Source organism: Filicampus tigris, chromosome 6 (assembly GCF_054856515.1).
Source record: "Filicampus tigris isolate MCC_2025a chromosome 6, RoL_Ftig_1.0, whole genome shotgun sequence".
Classification (NCBI taxonomy): domain Eukaryota; kingdom Metazoa; phylum Chordata; class Actinopteri; order Syngnathiformes; family Syngnathidae; genus Filicampus; species Filicampus tigris.
The window spans coordinates 245,473-270,981 of NC_141222.1; the positions used below are offsets into that span (position 1 = coordinate 245,473).

A 25,509-nucleotide genomic window follows, 5' to 3' on the forward strand; every position below is an offset into this window, starting at 1 on the left:
AAGATTAATCATTTTTACAACTTTACAGATACATTTCAATGTCCCATCACTGATGAGCTATCTTGTATACAATGCGCGTGCGAATGGTTATAAATCGACATGTGCCCTGCAATTGGCTGGCGACCAGTCGAGTGTTCCTGCATATCACCCAAATTCATCTGAAATAAGCTCCAGCACAACCGCGACCCTAATGAATAAACTTATAACTACGACCTGAAGATTTCAGCCCGCTACGGTCATTATCCAGGCTTACTATCGACCAATGAATGGTACATCAACCAAAAATACGCAACGCACCCATTTTTCAATAATGCAAATTATGCTCCAGAGTATTGCAGAGCGAAATAAAATATAGTGTTTAATATTCTTACCCCCATGTTCTCGCGTGTCAGGAGGTTTTCGGTATTATTGCTGTTGCTGTCAGCGTCTTCGTAGTAGTAGTCGTAGTAGTAGTCGTCGTCGTCGTCGTCGTCCTCTTCTTCTTCTTCGTCGCCGGCGTCTTCTTCTTTCAAAACCCAATCTCAATACCCACACTACCCTCTACGGCCCTTATTGGCCCAATCTCATTACTCCAATATACCCTCCTTTCCTCATTGAAGTATACACGTAGTGGAAGTGCACACAGTGTTCGAGAGAGCATGTTACAAGCTAACGAAAATTGCAGAATCGGGACACTGCGTGTGATGTCATTGACTTACGGCGCTGTGCTGGAACTACGTCATCAAACATTGCGGCACCGGTTGGTGTTTTGGCAATTTTACTGCTTAAAATGATATCAAAGTTGCAGTAAAGTAATGGTAAAGAAAAAACAAATCAAGCTGGGGCTTCCAGTCGATGGCATCTATGGCGCTATTATTTGCATTATTTGCGGCCACTGCAGGTTATGTGGCGCATGCGCAGTGGAAGTTCACGTAGTGTTCGAGAGCGCAGGTTACGAGAGAACGAAAATTGCAGAATTGGGAAGTGCGTATGACGTCATGGATTACCGCCTCCCTGTTGTAGCTGCGTCTTCAAAAGAGGACGCTAAAATGGCGGCGTGGGGAAAACTCGCGAACTTACTTGGTCGTTTAATAGTTTAATAACAGCAAGAAAACCAACGTTAGCGGCACAATTTTTGGTGATTCGCCATGCAAAGCAATTTAGGATCCGGGAAGCGTTCCTCTGATACTTCTGACTTGTCACCGGTAAAGCAGCCACTTAAAAAAAGAGTGATGCAAGACAAGCAAACGGAGGCTTTCATTGTGACGCTAAAAGCAGCTATCGAGGAGCAAGGGGCTAGTATTCGCCGGAAAATTGCTGACTTGGTGGACGCTATAACACATATCACAGAAGAGATGAAGGACATTAAAGTTATGGCGATGAAGGCTGAAGAAAGAGTCGACAATATGGAAAAGACTGTCCTAGTTATGGAAAACAAGATGATGGAATTGACAAGGTAAAAAAGAAGGAACTTGCGTCTTTATGGCCTAGTCGAGGAAAGTGGAGAAGATGTGCGCAATAGGGTCATTGAAATATGCCAACATAATGTCCCTGATCACAAAGAAAAGTTTCAAGATGTGCTTGATACGGTGCATAGTAGAGCTGTCCCAAACAATTATTTTACTCCTGATTAATCTATCGACTGTTTTTTAGATTAGTCAATTAGTCTAATAATTATTTTTTTTAAGTAATCCAGCAATTTTTGGTTTGACACTTATTAATTTACAAAACCACTTCTGAACACTGGGGATGGCCAAATGCTGCCAATGGAAATGAATGGTGAATAGTTGAATTTGTGTGAGTTTTTTTAAGGGTGAATGAGTTTAATGTGTGGGAAATAGGAATTTTGGGTGTGTTTGGGTTGAAAAGCTTGACCAGATGAATGTTGTGAATTTCAAATTGGAATGATGTAAATGTGAATTGTTGAATATGGCAATGGGAATGAATGGTGGAATTGTTTTTTTTTTTTTTTTTACGGGTGAATAAGTTCAATTTTGGGGAAATAGGAATTGTGGGTTTGTTGAATAGCTTTACCAATGTGAGTTGAATGAGTTGAATCTTGTGAATTTGAAATTGGAATGTGGAAATTGGAAATGATGAATGTGCCATTGGAAATGAATGGGATTTTTGGGGTGAAAAACGGGGAATTTGGGGGAAACCGTAAATTTTCTCGGCAAAAAAGGAATCCATGCTGCCGTGAATTTTTGGAATATATTGAAGTTGGAATGGCGAGAATCGGTTGAAAAATGTGGAAGTATAAGAATGCCAAAAAAGTGCGAGGAATAAAATAAAAGAATAATAATAAAGTTGAATGGGTGCAGAATAACATATGTGTGAAGGCCTACGCCTTTACACATATGTTATTCTACACCTGATAGTTCTCGAAGATTGTTGCTTTCTGCCCCTAAAGGTACAAATTGTTACGTTCCAAATTTTAATCCGAGAGGTTTATTGGTAATACATGGTCACTATTAAGTGACGAAGCATCAAATTTTTGTATAGGGAACATTTTTCAAAGGGATTTCGTTTCCAAACCTGCAGCAGTTTTTTACTGGAATAATCTATATGAAGACATAGATTGGAAATTCACTTGGCTTATGCCTAAGAGAGGATTGATTTTCTTATGCAAATACTTTATTCAAGGGAAGTCAACCCAAACATATTATTTTTTAAGAATATGCTTCATGCAAGCCCACTAGTTGAAACACAGCAGCGTACAGGGGGTGTGAAGTCAGCAGAAAAGCGGAAGAAATACATCGAGTTAAAACCTCATGTGGAACCACGTACGCTGAAGCAGTCAGAAGAGCGGCCGAAGGCAGCTGAGTGAGAATGCCAGGTTGACAGATGTGCAGGGATTGGGAACGTGTGGTGGGTACAGAAAAATTAAAGAAGATACACTAATAGTAGAGAAGAAACAGTTTATTCTGTTCATGGTGGATGTGATAACTTGTACGGCGCAAACTGATAAAAAAAAAAAAAAAAGAAACAGAAAAAATCAAAATAATTGTAAGAGCAGCGGATAGGCATCTGGGAATTGAGACCATGAGGTGGAAAGAAGTGGAGGAGGAGGAGGAGGAGAAGAAGGAGAAGGAGAAGGAGAAGGAGAAGAAGGCCATAATGTTAATGGAAGCTGTGTTCTCCGTTTCAGTTGGCCGCTGCTGTTTTGATTAAGCTCTCAACTAGATTACAACGATACGCCAACAATACGCTCTCCGGTGTAATCATTTCAATCCGCTCTCAATGAGGTTAGCTTTTAAAGATGATCGATGAATTTGACAAACTTTAACAGAACCTTGAATGTGTTTGCAGTGTTTGTTTGTCTGTTTGGTTATTTAGCATTAAGCTTGAGTTTGCAGTGATTTGTTTGTTTTTCTATTAAAGCTACTTTAGTTCAGATTTGGGTTTGCTATTAAAAGTGTTAAATCTTTACTCGTTTAAAATTGATTAAGAGAACGTATTTATCTTGATTGAACTTGAATAAATTGTTATTGTTGCCACTACTCTTGCTTATTCGTATTTGTTGCCAGACCTACCTGTACCATTTTAAAAGGGGAAAAAAAGGAGCCTTGCTTTCCGCTCGGTTACAAAGGTTACCCTATAAAAATACAGCTGCAAAAATATAAATTTAAATTGACTCAACATGTTCTTTTTGTTCAAATGATGACGAAACCATATCCCATTTGTTTTAGGACTGTACTTACCTCCGAATCTTTTGGACCGATTTGAATAATTTTATTTAATTGTAAAATTGAACCCTCTAATGATAATATATTTCAGATATGTTATTTTTGGACTTTCTAATTTTGAGAAACTGAGTATAGAAACTATGTATGTTTCAACCTCTTAATTTTAGCAAAGTTTCATATTCACTGTATAAAATTTGCAAATCAATGACAAAATGTTGCTGTGTTTAAAATAGTATTGTCAATGTATTTGGATGATGTTAGTTTTTCTTTCAACCCCAAAGCTATTCGGACCAGAGGATCATGCAATTACTGCGACTTATACTAAGGAAGTAACCTTGATCATTTTTTTGTTTTAGTTTCTTTTCATTACTTTTAATGTTCTAACATTTGTTAAGGAGACTCTACATCCTTGTACAGTATTCTGTATTGTTTATGTATATTGTAGTTCACATTAATAAAAAAAAAATCTGCATCTTCAAATGGGCTTTTTTTTAAACCTTTATTCAGACAATACAATATACAAAACTCTCGATGGGGGATGAAACATTTGTGTTTGTGCAACAAGTACGTAGACAGACCAGTAAAGAGAACCCCCCCCCCACCCGAGAAAACAGGAAACATTACAACTTTAACATTAAAACAAAAAGGAACAGCCCTTTACAATTAGTGTTCAGTATTATAATTCAAAACATAAATAAATTGCGACATCTTGACATAGCTTCTGAAAGTCGATGTTCGAGTCCCTCAGGAGTGACAAGGAAGCAAAATGTGACTGTAATTCAATTTTAAATAGATTAAAGGACGGACTTCTATCTTTCCATTTACATTCATGTATGTGGTATTTACCCAGAATTATTACAATATTACAAACTTTAGGTATTTTTATTGGTAATTAAATTGTACCATGAAGAATTTGGTCCAAATTTAGTTGTGATACCATGAAGAATTTGGTCCATATTTAGTTGTGATACTTCGTACATTTTAATTTGCATCCAGTTTATGGACTGTATACACGGAGTGGGTGTGACGTATTTCCGGTAAAATCTCATAGGGCAATGCACTTTCCGGTCATGCCGAGCACCATAGTTTTGAAGCTGTTTTACTTCAAAGAATTTCTATCAATTGTCAATGTTTTGGGGTATTTTCAGGATTTTTGTGTACTAATGCACGTATTTGTGAAGATGAGGTGAGAGGACAGTACTTGGAGCTATCATGCCGTGTGCTTACCCAGCTCAGATATGTACCGTAGCTTCTGCAGTGGTTATACTGCGCATTGATGAGCAGCGTCTGCTGATGTAATAATGCATCCGTCAACCACACAAGGACGCTGTTTGTTTAACCATAACTCTGACTGCCTTAGTGTCAGGTTCACACCAAGTGAGACATTCATAAACAATGCACGAAATGAGGAGAGAAGACATTCCACAACAATATTGTCTTTTTACTTGCAAGGAGAGCGCAGGGAAGTGTACGATTACAGTTCCTAAAACGCTCTGCCCGGCTCCTGCGCCCCCTTTCTTTTTATTATTCTTCGGTGTCCCTGATAACAAAGGTGTTCCAGCTCTAGGGGAAAGCGGAGCGAAAGCAGCTGGAACACTATGAACTTGTATTGTCTATGTGAGTGTGTGTGTGTAATTAACATACATATGTGAAAGCAAAGCACACTAAGCAAGTTGGCCTAATGTTAAAAATCAAACACATGAATACTAAAATGCATTATTATTCTTACACTTAGTTTGACAGTTCTTATTGTTGTGATGTGTGCATAGATGAATGATGTTCCTGGCTTTCAACTATATCTGTGTCTGTATAAATATTATTATCATGCTGACATTTTGTTGTGTTAAAAAAATATAAACATATTTGAGTCCTTATTCACTTTTCAGGTGCAGCATTGATTTTTTTGAGAGGTCACCGTGGGCAATAGAAAAAGTAGAGGAAGCATTACATTTGTTTAAAAATGTTGAGGCTGAGTCTACGGATGATTGAGACAGCGGGTCAGAGCAAGAGCCTCCCTCCAGTGAAGAGGAGCAACGGCGACAGCCACACCCATCTGCCTGAGAGGGGGAATGACAGGACTCGATGAACTGGTAGTCCCAGGAGAGGAGTTAAAGTACATAATTTACATTCAAATGTACTTAGAACAGACTTTTAATAAATAAAATACCTTTAATAGCTACTGAAACAGCGAATTATAATCATTTTAGGCGATGACATCTTTGCCTCAAAGCACAAGGCGTAAAAATGGTACAGTCTAAAAATATTCATGTCAAAAATATGCCGGGACGGCATACAGGTAGGCTTGTTTGTAACTCACTCATTTCACACTCCACTGAAACCCTCACCCTAACTCTTTCTGGTAATCACTCCGAGCCCATCCGTTTCCTAGTTCTGCAAGAATAACACAGCCGCTTGCATTGCTGGCCAGGCCCAGGCCATTGGACCTGACCAGGTCTAGTTTTCCAGCCTCTTGGAGCTGGGTGACCGCGAACATTCCTTCCTGAAGTGCCCCAGCTCTCCACAGTCATAGCATGTCGCTTTTTGACGGGCGGAAGGGCTGGTTGAACGGGATCGGGCTGCTGTACTCAAAATTATCTGCAGTCATGTGGGAGACCTCCCACGTTGCTGTTCAACTTGTGGGGCACGGATTGAAGTAGGTGCATTGGCTGCAAGGTGCATTCCGACTCTGGATGTACTGATGAATTGCAACTGCCCCATCTGGTCTCTGAGTTGGCTGAGTTCATTTGCCATTTGTGCTTCCTTATCCTTGAGTCGTTTAATTTCACTGCGCATCGCCAGGACTTCCTGTCGCAACGGTTGGACTGCTGGTGAGGCTTCCAGAGTGGTCATCTGCCCAGGACGTGCGCCGAAGCTTCGCGACCCAGGGTCGCCCTATAGTTGTACTCATGGGCTGCCATGCGCTTTTGGGCCTCTGTGAGTGTGGGAGGATCCTGGTTCATACCTTCATAGGCAACCCGCTGGTTTACGAGTCCCTTCAGAAATGCATCAGCTGCCAGCTGGTCCTGCATCACTAGATCGACTCCGGAGTAGGCCAGAGTGACCAGTCGGCGGACCTCTGCAGCAAATTCAACCGTAGATTCCTTCTGCTGACGGAGTTCGCTGAGACGGCGGCGAAAAGCATAGGGTGGGTGATCGACCGTAGTGTTGTTTTAGTTGTTCTGCGCGGAGCACATAGTCTTCTCTTTAACGCTCTGGGAGAGAACAAATGAAGCTCATGGTGGGACCCTTAAGTTGCTCATGGAGCTTATCCAACCGCTCCATGAGGTTCCACCCGTCCCTCTGAGCCTTTCTTTCAAGGGGCATAAAGAATGCGCTCCAGTCCTCAGTTCCACCAACGGAGGCAAGGAGCTTTGTGTTGGAGCAACATGTCGAGGGTCTCCTGTGCACCTGTGGGCCACTGGAGCCATCTGGCTGGTTGGTTGGGTGTTCCCGGAGCAAGGTATGTCCCTCTGTTGTTGATGGGGGAATTAATGGAGGGGTTTGGACTAGGAGGGAATGTGGTGTGTCAGGCAGCGTAATGCCACAACAAGGATTTCGGCAGTCAGGTGCGTTTACTGGCAGAACGGCAAACGTTTCACAGGACGAACTGCATACAGGTAGGCTCGTTTGTAACTCACTCATTGCGGTAACGGCAGTTTGTGATCTTCGGTCTTTGATCAGTCTTTGATCCCTGGTATAGGCGGAGGATATATCACTTGACGTCCGTACTCTGCGGGATCAAGAATACAACTGACTTCTCGTGGGAGGGGCTGAACAAAGTCTCAACAGAACGCGTGGAGCCCAAGAACCAATAAGAGCACGTTCACAGAGTAGTCACACACAACATAGACTAACAGTTATTCTGGTGAGAAGAGGCGGATGTTTACGCCGCGTTACACTATTTTCGTGCGATCAGTCGTAATTTTATTACATTAAGCAAGTCAACCCCGAAAATATTTTTTTCAAGAATATGTTCTATGCAGGGCGTCACGGTGGTCAACTGGTTAGCACATCCGCCTCACCGTGCCTGCGTGGGTTTTCTCCGGGTACTTCGGTTTCCTGCCACATTACAAAAACATGCATGGTAGGGTATTTGAACACTCTAAATTGCCCCTAGGTGTGACTGTGAGTGTGGGTGTTTGTCTCTGTGTGCCCTGCGATTGGTTGGCAACCAATTAGGGGTGTTCCCCGCCTACTGCCCGAAGACAGCTGGGATAGGCTCCAGCACTCCCTGCGACCCTTGTGAGGATAAGCGGTGTAGATAATGGATGGATGGATGTTCTATGCAGACCCACTAGTTGAAAAACAACACCCTGATAAATATTGCGTTTGTGGAATAAGAGTTAATCCACCTGTATTTAGATCACCTGTTTTCTGAAGCTGAGGCCTGATTGGTCGTTATCTGAGCCCTGAGACACTGTGATGTCATTTTCAGTCGAAAGAAGTGACAAGTGGCTGCCCCCTGAGATGACTAAAGCGGGTGGATTTTGCTGCTTAACTCATATCAATATTAATCAGAATGCCTTGTCTCAACTAGTGGGTCTTCTCAGAACATATTCTGGAAAAATATATGTTTGGGTTGACTTCCACTTTAGGGTTTTTTTTACACACTGTAACAAATATAGGATGCCAGCCAGGGGTGAACACAGGGGTTGAGCCCCTTTCCTCTGCAGTGGACCTGGAATACACGTACGAATTGCCGACAGATCAGACTCTTGGCCTGGCAGACCAATGCATGGTCTGCACAATACAACCACAGATAACAAGGAAGTGTTATCACATTTCAATCAATCACATTTTATTTATATAGCACTTTTCATACATAAAAATGCAACTCAAAGTGCTTTAAAACATTCAGAGCAAAACATAGATAATTAGGAAAAAAAAAAAAAAAAATCCGTTCATGCCCTCCCTCCCAACAAACCCAAGACAAATATCCATTAGTGCATCAGCAATCATTCACACACACCCACACAAAGTGCACAACCTGATAAAATGTGTTAAAAAGACATGACAAGACACAGATGACCATATGAGAAAAGGGTACCCAAGGGGAGCTCTCCGCGCCGAGGGGAATGACAGCCCACGGCCACAGGGGCGCCACCACCATAGAGGCCCGGATTAGACAGGCGGACCCCACACAAAGTGTAGAGGCTGCCGGCCACCCAGACCCAAGGAGTCCCTGCGATGACAGCCCCCGCGGGAAGGGCAGCCACCCCTCCCTCAAAGCGGAGGCTCCCCCGTGAGGAAACACTGGAGCTAAAAGCTGACAACGGCAGAGAGCAACAAAACTAAAAGACAGAACAGTAGTATAGTCTAAGAACTAGAATCAGTAAGATAAGACAGAAAAAAAATAATCTTCAATCAAAAGAAAAGATAAACTATTTAAAAGTTGTTGAAAGCCAAACTAAAAAGGTGTGTCTTGAGCTTCCTCTTAAAAATATCAACAGTCTCTGCAGACCTGACGTCCTCTGGCAGGCTATTCCAAAGGTGAGGACCAAAACGGCTGAATGCAGCCTCGCCATGCATTTTGGTCCTCACCCTTGGAATAAATAAAAGGCCGGCGCCAGAGGACCTCAGGATCCGCGAGGGTTGGTATGATAAAAGCAAATCAGATAAATAAGATGGCCCAAGACTATTAACACATTTATAAACTAATAAAAGTACCTTAAAATCGATCCTGAAACACACAGGGAGCCAATGCAGCAATTTCAAAACTGGCGTAATGTGCTCCCGCCCTCTGGTTCTCGTCAGCACCCGAGCGGCTGAATTCTGCAGTAGTTGCAATGGTGAAATGCTCTTTTTCGGGAGGCCAGAGAGCAGGGCATTACAGTAATCTAAACGACAGGAAATAAAAGCATGCATCAGCACTTCCGTGTTAGCCTGAGAGAGAAACGGGCGGACTCTGGCGATATTCTTAAGGTGATGAAAACCAATCTTGGTTACATTTTTAATATGAGGAATAAAACTGAGCTCAGAGTCAAAAATGACGCCAAGGTTCTTCACACAATGTGAGGGATTAAAAATGTGTAGTTTTGGTAAAAGCTTCTCTCTCTGACCTTCGGGACCGATAACTAAAACCTCAGTTTTGTCCTGATTGAGCTGTAGGAAATTATCTGCCATCCATGACTTGATATCTAAAATGCAATTTAAAAGGGTATCAATGGGTCCTGTGTCATCAGGAGACACGGCAATATACGGCTGCGTGTCATCAGCATAGCTGTGAAAGCTGATGCCGTGTCCCCTGATGACATCCCCAAGGGGAAGCATATAAAGATTAAAAAGTAGGGGGCCTAAAATCGAACCTTGGGGAACCCCGCATTTAATTTCATGGGTTTTGGAGGAACAAGTATCCATACTTACAAAGAAATATCGGTCTGTGAGATAGGAATAAAACCAGTCAAAAACAGTACCAGAGATGCCCACTAGATTTTTAAGTCTATTTAATAAAATTTGGTGATCTACTGTATCAAAAGCAGCGCTTAGATCCAGTAGCACCAAGACTGTGAGTTTTCTCACGTCTGCAGTGCACCTAATATCATTTAAAATCCTTAAAAGAGCAGTCTCCGTACTGTGGTTCATCCTAAAACCAGATTGATATTTCTCCAAAATATTATTTGTATTTAAAAAAATGATTAAACTGGATGAAAACCAGTTTTTCTAAAATCTTACTTAAAAACGTTAAGTTGGATACAGGTCTGTAATTATTAAAAACGCTCGGGTCAGAATTGCTCTTCTTCAGAAGGGGCTTCACCACCGCCGTTTTAAAGGCAGCGGGGAAGAGAGCAATTGACTATATTTAAAATTTGTTCCTCAAAAAATCCATAAAATGTCTTAAAAAGAAATGTGGGAATTGGATCCAAAAGGCAGGTTGTTGGGTTTACCTGGGAGAAACTTGAACAAGTGTCCTTGCATCAACCAGGGCAAAACTTTCCAGTGTTTCCTCATGTAAATATGATTGTCCGGGTTTATTAAAACTTGTGTTTTGACGGGCTAAAAGACTGGATCTTATGTCATCGATTTTACTTCTGAAGTGGTCTGCAAAGTCCTCACAGAGAGCGTCTGTTGGTCTCTGTGGGGACTTATTAAAATCAGAACTAGTTAAAAGTTCAAAGGTGGAGAAGAGAACTCTGGGGTTGTTTTTATTGACTGTAATGAGGTTTGAGAAATAGGAAGATCTTGCCAGTTTTACTGTTTTATTGTAGGATTTCAGTTGTTCGCATAAAATTTCATAGTGTACTGTAAGTTTACTTTTTCTCCACCTCCTCTCTGCACTCCTGCATTTTCTCTTTGATATTTTGATAGCATTGTTTCTCCACGGGGGTACAGTCTTTGTTTTTGTTGTTTTAATTAAAAGTGGAGCTACTGAATCTAATGATGATTTAAGATGTAGGTTAAAATTGTCAACAATAAGATCACAGGGTGCTGGTAAAATGTCAGCAGGAGTGCTTTTTAAGATCTCGATAAAATTTGCAACCACCTCAGAAGATAGGTAGCGTTTCTACACTGTTCTAACCGGGACTGCTAGATGAAAAAATAAAAATAAAACTGGCGATGTTAAAATAGACACAGTAGTGGTCTGACACTGCCAAGTCAACAACAGAGGACACACCAGCAGACAAGCCATAGGTTATAACCAAATCCAGGGTGTGTCCTCTGTTGTGAGTTGGCTGCAAGACGTGCTGTTTAAAATCCATCCATCCATCCATCCATTATCTGTACCGCTTATCCTCACAAGGGTCGCGGGGCGTGCTGGAGCCTATCCCAGCTGTCTTTGGGCAGTAGGCGGGGGACAACCTGAATTGGTTGCCAGCCAATCGCAGGGCACACAGAGACAAACACCCGCACTCACAATCACACCTAGGGGCAATTTAGAGTATCCAATCAACTTACCATGCATGTTTTTGGAATGTGGGAGGAAACCGGAGTACCCGGAGAAAACCCACGCAGGCACGGGGAGAACATGCAAACTCCACACAGGGAGGCCGGAGCCGGGATCGAACCCATGACCTCTGAACTGTGAGGCGGACGTGCTAACCAGTCGCCCACCGTGCCGCCTGTTTAAAATCCAAGCAGTTTAAAAGGTTTAAAACATCTCTGGATAGTGGGTCCGAGATGTTGTCCATGTGTATATTAAAATCGCCAGTTATTATTATCCTGTTATAACTGGAATATAAAATGGATAAGAATTCTGAAAATTATGTAATAAAAGAAGTGGAATGATGGGGAGGTCTATAAACGGTAATGCAGAGAATAGGGGGACTGCTAAAAACAAAGGCATGGTGTTCAAACGATAAATAGCTGCTAAAAATGATCTCCTTTGATAAAAGAGTATTAATAAAAATTGATGCAGTCCCGCCTCCTCTTTTGCCATCCCTTGTAGAAAATAAAAAGTTAAAATTCGGTGGGCAAGCCTCGGTGAGAGCAACTGGAGCATCTGTACCAAGCCATGTCTAAGACAAAAGTATACCATGTAAATCATTGTCTAAAATCAGGTCGTTTATGATAAAAGTTTTCTTTAAAAGGGAGCGCATGTTCAGCACGGCCAGATTAATTATTGTGCTGGACGTGCGCTCATGGTGGTATGAATGAGCAGTATTAACATATACTAGATTACCACTGTTAAAACCACGTTGTTTGTGTGTGCAAGGGAAGCGTCTGCCGGTGATGGTTTCAATGGGAAAGTTGTCCGATAGTGGTAATGATAATGAGGGCCTGCAGGGGGCGCTAGTGAGGGCGGTGGTACTGTGAGCAGCTGGTATTGGCCTGTAGGTGATGGTAGTGACATTGTCATTGCAGCGTTTATGAGTAGAAGAAGAAATATGATTGGTAAACAAGAGTCAGCTGGGAGTGGAATTGGTTACGACATGGTGGATATTAGCGGCTAAAATCTTGCTACCAAGAGAGTTCGAATGAAAACCATCCGGCTGGTAAAAAGACGGGCGATTCCAGAATAGGTTAAAATTGTCAATAAAAGCAAAGTCAAGGTGGCCACAAGTGCGTAAGAGCCACGTGTTCAAGCTTAAAAGGCGGCTGAAGTGCTCGACTCCGCGAGACAATGCCGGCAAAATGCCACTCACCCAGACCGACAGACCGCAGGTTCTTAACAAGGCAAAGAGGGCGTGAAAGTCTCTCTTCGTCTGCTCAGACTGTCGGCGTATTGTCTCGTTTGTCCCTACGTGAACGATGAGCCGGGTTATGGATGATGGCAGAGAGTCAAGAACACCCGGCAGGATGTTAACTATGTCCATGACTTTCGCTCCGGGAAAACAGCGGGTGACGGAGCCGGGATAGTGAGTACGTCTAATTATAACGGTGGTCGGTGGGTGACGTGAGGAGGTAACGCCAAGGGACTAACCGCCGGCGGGAGATTCAGCGTCGGACACAGCAGTCAGTGTCTCCGACTGCTGTAGTGCAGTGATGGGAACAGGAGACTCACTCGCCAGGGCGGCGAACCGATTCCCCAGGACCAGTTGGGGGCGGTGGGGTGGCTCCCCGGCCCTCTGGCCGCGGGAAGCCACCTCGACCCAGGTGTCACTCTGCAGCGGTGTTGAGCAGGATGGCCCCAGGCAGGCAATTGGATCCCACCTCGCCGTGTCCGAGAGGCTAGCCGCCTCAGCCGTCATTGTCGCCGACAGGATTTCACGAGCGTGCCTCCTTATGACCACCGCGGAGAGTTCGGGGAAATGGGGTGCAAAGCAAGAGATGACCGATTCCTTCTCATGGAGCTCCTCTGAGAGACGACGAATATCCCTTCTTAGGTCAGAGATTGTTTTATTTGCCTTCTCCAGCAGGCCATTGTGTTCGTCGCTGTCCCAAGCTAGCCTGTTTCCGTCGCAAGCTAGCTGTATGCTAGTCCGCGAGATCAAGCGACCCAGAGATTAACAAAAATTTAAAAATAAATAAATAATAATAAAAAATAAGATAAAAATAGTCTCCAAAAAAAAAAAAAAAAGTAAAAACGCAACGCGCAGGTGAGGTAGACTCGAAGGAGAAAGTGCAGAAGTGCAATCGTTACCATCCACGTCCAAACTCTGACGTCACTTCCGTGGAAAAGTAAAGAAATGTACAGCGATGGACTCCATTCATTTAGCGCACTCATCGGTTGGCTGCAAGTGGCTCCGCGTCCTTCTCACGGCAAAATCTCGGCAGAAGATCACAAGAATGCCAAAACCGGCATAAATGTCGGACCCCCTGCGCCTGCATTCAATCAACCCGGCTCTGCCGCAATCTGCCCAGGAGATCAAATGCACAAGACGCGCCCATGAGGTCCCGCCGCCAACTGAAATATACATCCAACCACCGAACTGCACATTACTAGAGCATGTGCATCCCCTAATGGTGAGAGTGAAGATGGACTGGCCTGCGCCTGAAACTAATTAGGGCTCGAGCAGCGAAAGCTGCAAGGACCTTTGCACACACATCGGGCCTGGCATACTCGAGTACTTAAAAACGGGGTAGCCAAGAGGGGGAATGTACAGTTACAATTCCACCCTATGCTCTAATCAGCCCCTCCGCCGCCTTGCTTTTATTGTCTTATCGTCCAGACGTGTCCACACCCGAGTGCTCCCTCATCTTGTGGTTGAGGATGCGGGAACATCAATGGCCCTGGTGAAGGACCCCTCCGGGGCCGTGTTGTTAGGTATGAACATACAACACTGGTCACCAAACATTGCTCATACCCCACCTTTTTCCGCCAGGAGCATGTCAACCGCTATGCGGTTCTGGAACGTCATGAGAGAGGTGGCTGCCAATTGTTCCTTGATAGCAAGAAATCCTGCCTCAGTATAGTTACTCAGTTTCTGTACATTGTAGTGGAGGTAGTTGATCCTATCAACATTTTTATTTGGCGTAATCCAAATAAAAATGGACACCCAACCAGCTGCAATCTGATCAACCAGTTTATACTCATCTAGTACACCACGAGGTACGCCAATTGCATCAATATAGGTCAGGTCTCCATCTCTCCAGGAACCACTGCGCCGACTCCTAAAGAGATTGTATCGCGGAGTGTGCGTCAGAGCTGCCCTCTGGATGTCTTCTGCAGTAGATGGTAAAATAGCAACAGGCAAGAATAATGATACAAGTGCACAAACTCCTGATGGATCTTTCAATGTGTCATATAATTGGTTACCACCACACCACCACCACACCTAACTGCGTGGGACGAGAGGCGAGCACGCATGTCCAGGCGGTCTCACCAGGTGACACACCAGGCGTCATCGATAGACCCCAAATGTGGGCTTGTACCGGTGAGGTTCACACAAGAAAAGTTATTTTTGGCAACCATGGTAGAAAAGATAGGTTTATCCTGTACAACCTTCGCCAGTGGATACATCAAATCCCAGAAAATGCAATTGGAATTTGCACTTGTTTTGGTCATAATTTCCATAAGACAAACATGATCAATTTTCGCGGGCATGACACGTAACAATGGCCTAGGTTCCATGCAACTAAAATTGACACGACGCACGGCGTCCTTTACCAATAACATCCAATTGTTATGTTGAACCAATACTCCAGCAACTTGCTGCATTTCCCAGCCAATCATCCTGAGAAATATGTTTTGTCACTATCTTAGAATGCTTAAAATACGAACTTACTCTAGGAATCTCAGATGGGGACATGGTACTGTTTTCACAAATTAGAATAGGAAAATAAGGGTCAAAGCCTGATGAATAAGCCCACAAAAGAAATCCCCAACAAGATGTAATAAATATAGCTGCAGTAGGAGGCTGGAAAGGCCCACTCCCCACAGTGACCCTGAGATTAAGAGTTACCCCTGTTTCTGAAAGAAACATCTTATGAAAATATTTAACTTCCCGACTTTGTCCCGGGGCCCAATAATTACCCTGTTGTGTAGTGATCAAAGAATTCCAACTCAAATCCAACATGTCCAGGTACCACCAGTATTTTTCTTACTCCTTCCCTGTAGTCGGCGTGGAACTGCCGCACCCTTTCACAAACCCCTTCAGGGTTGCAATTGGAAGTCTCAATTCTGTCGTGCTATTGGGTGCCACAGTAACTCTGATGGAATAAGTATAAGCCCAAGACACTATCCAAGGAACAAATGATCGGGATGATGTCAAAGTGCTGCGCCTAGTTCTATGTAATTTAGTAGGAGTTGTCACAGCAGTACTTAAATAGTCGCCCCTCTGGGGCTCCCACATGTACCAAATGAACAAATATAAAATAAATGCCGTCAGTGCAGCCGCCCCACACCCAAAAGCATTTTTGAGCCATTTTGGCACCACCATCTCCGCTGTAGCTCCACTAAAAGAGGTCGGTGTCCTTCAATTTCTTCACTGACCGTCAAGTATTTTCAGATCCTGAATCTGAATCTGCACCCACCTTCTTGTCAGACTTTGGCTCACCTTCCCCGGAGGAGCAGTCAGCAGAAATGACTTTCTTACAATGCGATAAGTGTATCCACGTGTTTCTCTTCGCAATTCTCACAGCTGTTGGGGTTGTCAGCAACACCTGTTAAAGGCCTTCCCATTTGGGAGAGTGCCAGTGTTTTCTCTTAATGCTCCGGACCAGGACCCAGTCTCCTGGTCGCAGCAGTTGTTGCTTCTGTTGGAAAACACAATCGTTCTCAGGTAATTTAAGTTCTTCACATTTCTCCAAGGTTTTTCTCATGTAATCAGCTAAATTCGCCTCATCATCCAGTTCCCAGTGTTCAGGTAAAGGTAGTTTATAGGGCCTACCAAAGAGTGTTTCAAACGCTAGTAATGTTGATATACAGTTTGACAAGATCAATACATTGTGTCCAAGGTCTCCCTGTTTCCTCCATGTACTTTTTAACCTATTTTTGACAGTTCCATTCATCCTCTCTACCAAACCGGCACTTTGTGGATGATAGGAACAATGATGTTTTAAATCAATATGAAACAAGAGACCTATTTTGTCAATAACCCTGTGTGCCATTGTCACTGTATATCGTCTGCGGAAAACCATATTGCTGTATAATGTCTTTGCACAAAACCTTTGCCACTGTTAGTGCATCTGGTTATTTAGATGGAAAAATCTTGACCCACTTAGGAAATGCATCAATGACCAAACAGTACCTCTTCCCCTCACTTTGGTTCAATTCAATAAAGTCCATATGAATCCTTTGAAAAGGATAGGTTGCCGGGGGAAACCTCCCTTGCGTTGGCCGCAAATTACCCTGCGGATTATGACGGGCTCAGGTCAAACAAGCCCTGCAAAAATTCTTGGAGTAGAGGTTAAACAAGCAAGAGGTAAAACGGCAGTAAGACTTCCGGCGCTGCGCGAGTGGCAGCCCGCTACAGTAGCTCCGGCTCATCGGTGAGCCTTTTCGTGTGTTTTTGTTCTTTAAAATTACTCTACCTCATACCTTTTTCGTATAATTGATAGTCGTAACTCGCGTAGCAATGGACACCCAAACTGCGGTATTCTTGCTGCTGCTGATGGCTATTTTTTGCGCGATCATGTCCGGCGACTTGGCTCGGAGCCGAGCCCCCATTGTTTACAGCCGGAATCAGCTGTTAGCACTCCGTGCTAACCATGCGCCGGCTCCCGGGGCGAGACCCGATATCCCCCGTGAGCTGAGGAGGAAGAGACGGGGATCTCGTGCGGGGGTTAAACGCCGGGAAAGGAGGAGACGATACCATCCCGTCCTCCCGTCGGTTATCATGGGGAATGTTAGATCGCTCCCCAACAAGATGGACGAGCTAGCGGCGCTTACCCGGCACGAGAGGGACTTCCGGGAGGCTAGCCTGATGCTATTCACGGAGTCGTGGCTAACAACGCTAACGCCGAACGCGGTCGTAGAATTGGACGGCTTCCAAATCATACGCGCGGACAGGACGCTGGAGAGTGGAAAGAGGAAAGGAGGCGGGCTGGCTGTGTTTGTGAACGATAGATGGTGTAATCCTGGGCACATCACGATTAAGGAGCAGCTTTGCAGCAGGGATATTGAGCTGCTAGCTGTTGGCATGAGGCCATTCTACATCCCACGAGAGTTTAGTCATGTGATCGCGGTGACCGTCTACGTCCCACCAGCTGCCAGCAGCGACACAGCCTGTGATGTCTTGACTGCAGCAGTGAGCAGGCTACAAACACAGCACCCAAATGCCCTGGTACTCATCTCTTGGTGACTTCAATCATGCCTCCCCTTCCTCCTCTCTGCCTTCATTCACACAGTATGTCACCTGCCACACCAGAGACAATAAAACACTGGACCTTTTTCTATGCCAACACCAAGGAGGCATACACATCACTGCCCCTCCCCCCGCTGGGCAAAGCTGATCACAACCTGGTGGCTCTCCAGTCTGTGTACAAACCTCTGGTCCGCAGGCAGCCAGCTGTGACCCGCACGGTTCAGAGATGGTCTGGAGAGGCCGAGGAGGCCTTAAAGGACTGCTTCAGCACAACTGTGTGGGAAGTATTCAGCGATGCTCACGGGGAAGACATTAGTAGTCTAACGGACACTGTTACAGACTATATAAATTTCTGCATGGAGAACACCATACCCACCAGGACAGTAAGGTGTTTCTCCAACAACAAACCCTGGATCACACCAGACATAAAAGCTCTCCTGAAGGAGAAGAGGAGGAGCGGAGGACTGTGCAGCGCCAGCTGAGGAGGAGGATTAGAGAGGGGAAAAGGTCCTACAGGAAGAGGATGGAGGAGCAGCTGCTGCAGAATAACGCCAGGGGAGTCTGGAGGGGCCTGAAGACCATCTCAGGCCACGGACAACCCAAGACCCGGACTGGGGGGGACCTGCAGTGGGCAAATGAGCTGAATCTCTTTTTCAATAGGTTCGATCAGATGCCTGCCTCCACTCAGTCTCTCCTGCTGCAGTCTCCACCTACTCCTCCTGCTGGGCGTGTCACCCCCTCCCCTCTTTTCTCCACAGTCTCCAGCTCCCAGCTACACCAGATAGCCACCACTCCTTCCTGTCCAGCCTTGGCCTTCACAACATCTCAGGTGAGGAACCAGCTGAAGAAGATGAAGGCGAGGAAGGCAGCGGGTCCAGATGGCATCAGCCCCCAGCTCCTCAAATTCTGCGCAGACCAGCTGTGTGGAATTGTCCAGCACATGTTCAACCTGAGCCTGAAGCTGGGCAGGGTCCCCCAGCTATGGAAAACATCCTGCCTGGTCCCGGTGCCAAAGACCCCCCACCCGAAGGAGCTCAACAGCTTCAGACCAGTGGCGCTGACGTCTCACCTGATGAAGACCCTGGAGAGACTGGTCCTTGTCCACCTGCGCCCCCTGGTGAGCTCCTCAATGGACCCACTCCAGTTCGCATATCAGCCTGGCATCAGTGTGGATGATGCCATCATCTACCTCCTCCACACTTCACTCTCCCACCTGGAGAAGGCAGGGAGCACTGTGAGGATCATGTTCTTTGATTTCTCCAGTGCTTTCAACACCATCCAGCCCACCCTACTGGGAGACAAGCTGGAGCGGGCGGGGGTGGCGCACCACCTCACCACATGGATCCAGGACTACCTCACAAACCGGCCACAGTATGTGAGGACACAGGACTGTGTGTCTGACGTGCTCCTCTGCAGCACGGGGGCCCCACAGGGAACTGTCTTGGCTCCCTTCCTGTTCACCCTCTACACCTCGGACTTCAACTACAACACCCGTACCTGTCACCTGCAGAAGTTCTCTGACGACTCTGCGATTGTCGGCCTCATCACAGGCGGAGATGATCGGGAGTACAGAGAACTTACTCAGGGTTTTGTGGACTGGTGCCAGCAGAACCGCCTCCTGATCAATGCGGGGAAATCCAAAGAAATGGTGGTGGATTTCGGTAGGCTGCAGCACTCTTCACCTGCACCAGTGAATATCCGGGGAACAGACGCTGAGAGAGTCTCAACTTACAAGTACCTGGGTGTTCATCTGAACAATAAACTGGACTGGTGCGACAACACAGACGCCCTCTATAGGAAGAGTCAGAGCAGACTCTTCCTACTCAGGAGACTGAGGTCTTTTGGGGTTCAGGGGACACTCCTCAGGAACTTTTATGACTCGGTGGTTGCATCGGTCATCTTCCAGGGAGTGGTCACCTGGGCAGGCGGCGTCTCGGCCCGGGACAAGAAGCGGCTGGACAAACTGGTCAAGAGGGCCGGCTCTGTCCTGGGCTGCTCCCTGGACTCTGTGGACTCGGTGGAGGACAGGAGGATGTTGGCCAAGCTGTCATCAATGCTGGGCAACCCGGACCACCCCCTCCAGGGCACCCTAACTTCACTCCACAGCACCTTCAGTGACAGACTGTTACACCCTCGCTGTGCAAAGGAGAGATTCCGCCGTTCCTTCTTGCCTGCTGCTGTCAGACTCTTTAACAAGAACATTGTGTAGTCTCTACAAACTGGCGGACATTAGTGCAATTGTGCAGTCCTGCACCTGAGCTCATATCGTGCAATACCCAATATTCCCCACTACTGTAATACCGTGCAATACTCAACATTCCCCACTACTGTTAGTCTAGTTTTATTTTTATCCAATGCTGTTCCTTACATTTCACTACAGCACTGCAGCACTGTCACTTAGAGTATTTTTTCCTCTGTACTATGTACAGGCCGAAATGAGTGTTCCTCATATTTTTTATGTAGATGTAGGTTGGTGTGTATACACATGTGTATATACACATGTTACTGCGTATATCTACATAGGTTTGATCCTAAATGTTTGCCGTCAATATTATACATTAATGGCCACATTATGCCGCCGCCCCTGTGTGACCTATATCTTTGCTACTGTAACAACGAAAATTTCCCCACTGTGGGATCAATAAAGGCATTCTTATCTTCTTATCTTATCTTATCTTAAACCCATAATTTGTGTAATGCCTGTTTACAAGGGCCACCATCCCCGCAGTTGAGACATGAGACACACCATGGCTCAATATTGCCGCCCACTTGAACAAATTCTTTGGCAGTATGGGTTTGCCCTCAGTGCTGACATAAACATGGGCCTACAGGGTAGCCCCCTTATCTATCCACATTTTTTGTTCTGCTTGTGGGCTCTATTGTTTCATATCTATCAAGGTTTGGTTAGTTAGTATCTGTGGGTCAGTAATGTGGTCTGATAATCCCACAAAGGGTCTCAAAGCTGCTTCCATGGCCGTTTTGTCTGCAAAAGCATTCCCCAATAACACAATGTCTGTCCCCGATGTTTGTGCTGCACATTTACGAATTGCAATATGGTGTAGCAACTGTACTGTATCCAATAATCGTTGGAGCAATTGAGCATGTGTACAGCTTTTCCCGTCAATGTAATCATGCCTCTATTGTGCCAGTATTGCGCCAGTATTGCGCAAAGACGTGAACCATTGCGTATGCATATTGGCTATCAGTGCAAATAGTGACATATTTGCCCCTCATCAAACCACATGCTTCTGTCAGTGCAACTAGTTCAGCAGCTTGCGCAACGGTTCAGCTTTCAGAACCTTAGCATTTGTGACAACAGCCTAGCCTGTTAACTATAGCGGAAGAACATTCCACTGCCATAGAGGCCGCAACCACAGCGCCAACACAAACAGGAAGTCCACACGCCACACAATCTAGCTTAGACGAGAAGTAAGCTACAGCTCTCAATTTGTCACCATGTTTTTGGGAAAGCACAGATGTCATATATTTCCCTTTACAGTCTACCATCTGGACGAAAGTTTTGGAATAATCAGGCAAGGCCAAGGCTGTGCTCGACACAAGCATTTGTTTAACCTCACAAAAGGCACTCTCAGCCTCTGATGTCCAGCTCATCAATGATGTCATTTTTAGGTTATCTGCGTACATTAACTTGGACAACGGTGCAATCAATTCTGCATAATTTGGAATCCACATTCAGCAATAATTAGTTAAACCTAGAAATGACATCAGCTGTTTTTTTGTTTGCGGTTTTGGTGCCTGCAAGACAGTTGCTTTCCTGTCTTCCAAAATTGTTCGGCCTTCATCACTGAGATTATGTCCCAGATATCTGACTTGCCTTCTGCAAAATTGCAACTTGCTTTTGCTTACTTTGTGCCCCTCTGCAGCCAAATGATGCAATAGAGCTAGTGTGTCTGTCGTGCAGGTGTTCTCATCTGGCGATGCTAAAAGCACATCATCAACATACAGCAAAATTTGTTTCCCCCCTGGAGGAGTAAATTTAGACATGCTTGCTGTTATTATTTGTGAATGGTCGGACAATACCCCTGTGGCAGACGCGTGAATGTATATTTCTTCCCCTGAAATGTGAACACAAACCAAAACTGACTATCTTTATCAACAGGTACAGAAAAAAATGCATTATGTCCACCACAGTAAAGACAGCAGCATCAGGTAGCAATGAGTTGAACAATGTATGCGGATCCGGGACAGAGCGCTCTCTGAATCACGGCTGAGTTAACAGCTTTCAAATCCTGTACCATCCTCCATCCAACTGAAGGTGGCACCTTTTTTATGGGGAATATCGGTGTGTTGCAAGGTGAGTCAGTACACTAGATTATCACACCTGCTTTAATTAAATCATCTATCACAGGCCTTATTCCCTCGTATGCATCTGGTTTCAATGGATATTGACCCACACAAGGTCTATATTCAGTTTTGGGTCTTATTTGAACTGGTAATGCCCCTTTAATCAATCCTACATCAGACGGGCCCTGTGACCATAATTCCTGTGGCACGTTTTGTAGTATCCCCTCTTCCTTCCCCGACAGCAGTATTTTAGGGGAAGGCTGGCTGTGTTAGCACAAATAGACACCCATTTGCGCTTTCACAGTAAAAAAAAAAGAAAGTGCCATTCTGTACATTTCTACCCCCTCACTGTAGTCAAGGCCTTCTCCCATCGGTTTCCAATCAGTAGCACTTTGTGCTGCTTGAACAATGGCCCCCAAGTCACTCCAATCTAGGTGTCTACTTTTATAGAGCGGAACATGTGGAACATGACATTCTCGATAAAGATGTGTTAATTCAGCTGACACCTTAACACCAGCTGCTACAGTTGAAATTCCATCTGAGTACAGATAATCAACTGTAATGTTCGTTGGTGTTGCTCATGATAATTTGGTTTCATAACTCTCATCTGATCCCTGCGTGTTATTATACCACATCGTTATATGGAATGAATCAGCATCCATTTTACTCTCTTGTTTGTCAATCATTTCGTGACCCTTTAGTAGGATGTCACTCAAGAGTTGCAGGTGTTTTTTTTTTTTGCAAGTCTAGTGTGTCATAGTAGAAAGCAGGACGTTCCCCATGATGTACAGGGAGTTGTCCTTCCTGCAACTCACTCCTTCTCACGGCTATATTCCTCGCCCTGGTCCCTTACCAGGGCGAGGCCCAATTTCAACAAGCCACCTCTCCCCAACAAATTCACAGGACATTCCAGCACTATCAATATTGGCATAAGAATGCCTTTATTGATCCCACAGTGGGGAAATTTTCATTCGACATGACTCTCCATGTGGGTCTCTTATCCACACGGGGTCTTTTTCACTGACTGTGGACAGTCGACCTTGTGCGGTTCTCACAAATACTCTTTTTCCACGGACAGCCTGGAGCCAGGAATGCTCTCTCTGCATGCCGTTTTGCTTACTCCTGTGTCACACAGGAATGTCATTGGTCTCCCATTTACTATTAGCTCAATATCCGGTTTTATCGAATGCCAGTATGTCCTGTAAATTCAAACCAACATATTGTTCAATGTCTTGGTCAGTGTCACCAGGTCGGTCATTTACTTGCTTTTCGTCATGTTGGGAAGTAGGCTAGCCTAGTCACGCACTATTCAAATTGTTTTTAGGACAGTCACGAGAAATGTGGCCTTTTTCGCCACAGCACCAGCAAATTACTTCTCCTGTGCCTCGGCCTCTGCCAATTCCTCTTCCTCTGCCTCTGCCTGTGCCACACCCTTGGTAATACACGTCTTCTTCAGTGTAAAAAGTCTCAGTACTAGTATACTTGTTTTTCTTATTTCTCAAAACTCTCTCTGCATGCAATGCTTGATTTACATATTGTTCCAAATTCCACGTCGCCATGTCAACCCAGTGTTTGTTGACCCATTGCTTGATTGCAGGCAGAGAGTTGGCGTGTAGGGCATTTTTAAGTTGCTCTTGGTACGTTCCCTGAGGGTCATCACTCACGGGAATACCGCTATTAGCTGTAAAACAGGCAGTCATCCTGACTCTATCTTCAAATAGTTCATCATCCTTCTGTTTAATTCTACCAATAGCTGTGTAATTTGCCTTCTTTCTAAAATGCTTGGTAACTCTCTCTGAGATCATCAACTCTGCAATTAAGTTCCCTACTATTATGTGGAAGTATGTCATTGAGGTGTTTTGGATCCCAGTCCCCCCTAACATGATTCCAGTCCGACCCCAATGTTGACATCCAAACTTGCTGCGTTTCTGCCCCGTTCAGATGGTAAGAGTGTCTTAAGTCTTCCATATCAGCAGCAAACTGATCCACATCTACTTGATAAGATGCAATGCCTTCTACGGCTTTTTTCACATCTTCCTGTGTCCATGTCCTATGGACTAACATTGTCGATCGTTGTCCATCAGTTATGTTTGGGTTAGCCACTTCGATCATTGGATACACGTCTGTCTGGATACCGTCAAACGTAGACACTTCAGAAGTTGGCGACAGAGTCTTTCCCATTGTGCGTAACCACTCCTGTCCCAATCCCTCAGACCTCAGCACCCTCTGTGACTCAAACAGAGGTGGATGTGCGTTTGAGGGCAAAGCGAGACTAGTGACAGGAGCAACTGCCTCAAACGGAGGTGGTGGCACATGCACAGGTAAGACAGGACAAATGAAAGGAGCAGTCGGGGGTGCGCAAGTCTCCAATTTTACCCCCGTCAGGCCCACATTGCTCCCTTACTGCCACCGGCCCCGTCTCGTCGTCTTCTATTCTATGAAACAAAACATTGTCCGTTCTACTTAATCCCTTATCACGCTTTTGCACCATTGTGCAGATTGTGGAGAGCTGTGTTTGTTTCTTGTCAGCGGGTAAGAAAGTACCCACTCGTTGATGGGTACTTAACAATACAATGGAAAGTAATTAGGGGTGTGACACATATTTGGTTTCTGAGGGGGGAAACAGAGTGGAGACTAAAGTCTCCTCTTTGAGAATTTAATTAAACCAATGTTGTCTTTATTCTTGAAACATTTTTAAAGTAACTGCTAAGGAAACACTTTAGACTGACTTTGTTCCAATATATTTTATGGCTCAGTCTACACTTCTGAGAATGCTATTTTTCATACCATCCACATGACAGAAAAACAGATATATCTTACAGTAGAAGTTTGGTTAAATGTGATTTGGATGTTATTTGATGCACATTACAGGGAAAAAAGGTTACTTTTACTGTATGGAAATAGTAACAGGAGTTACCACTTATATAGCATAGAATGACATTCACACTCCAGAGGAACCTAGGCTAACAGAAAAAGTCCTGCCAGCAGACTTGTTGAGGTTTTTGCACAGAATAATAAATAACTATTATTTTTTTAAGAAAGCCTTCACTGTCATGTCATGTCATCTTCCAAACCGCTTATCCTATATAGGGTCGCGGGGAGTTGCTGGAGCCTATCCCAGCCGTCAATGGGCGAAGGCAGACTACACCCCGAACTGGTCGCCAGCCAGTCACAGGGCACAGCCTTCACTGTTTACATTGTTTTTATCAGAATAAAGAGTTGCAGTGTACAATAGGTTGTTGTATTTTTAAAATGGCATTGCAAAACTGGGCATGCAAACACACCGAAAAGACATCAAATCAGCATTTTAATAATGAAGCATATTAGAAACTATTAAGTATACATGCAGCTAAAATTGGTTTAAACTATGGATGACTTGGGTGTGTATAGTTGTAAAACAAAGCAGACATTCCAAA

General features: G+C 44.7%; 1 protein-coding gene and 1 pseudogene across 1 annotated transcript in view; both read right to left on the minus strand.

Annotated features, from left to right (window-relative positions):
* Positions 1-867, minus strand: part of LOC147145412 (lysine-specific demethylase 2A-like) — a 180,966-nt gene extending 180,099 nt beyond the window's left edge. Inside the window, exon 1 of the mRNA XM_086032833.1 lies at positions 372-867. Within this exon, the coding sequence (XP_085888959.1) occupies positions 372-377 (6 nt within the window). The 5' untranslated portion in view covers positions 378-867. The remainder of the gene's footprint in view (positions 1-371) is intronic.
* A 13,474-nt stretch (positions 868-14,341) lies between these two features.
* On the minus strand, positions 14,342-15,347 carry LOC147145413 (uncharacterized; annotated as a pseudogene).
* Between the last annotated feature and the right edge of the window lie 10,162 nt (positions 15,348-25,509).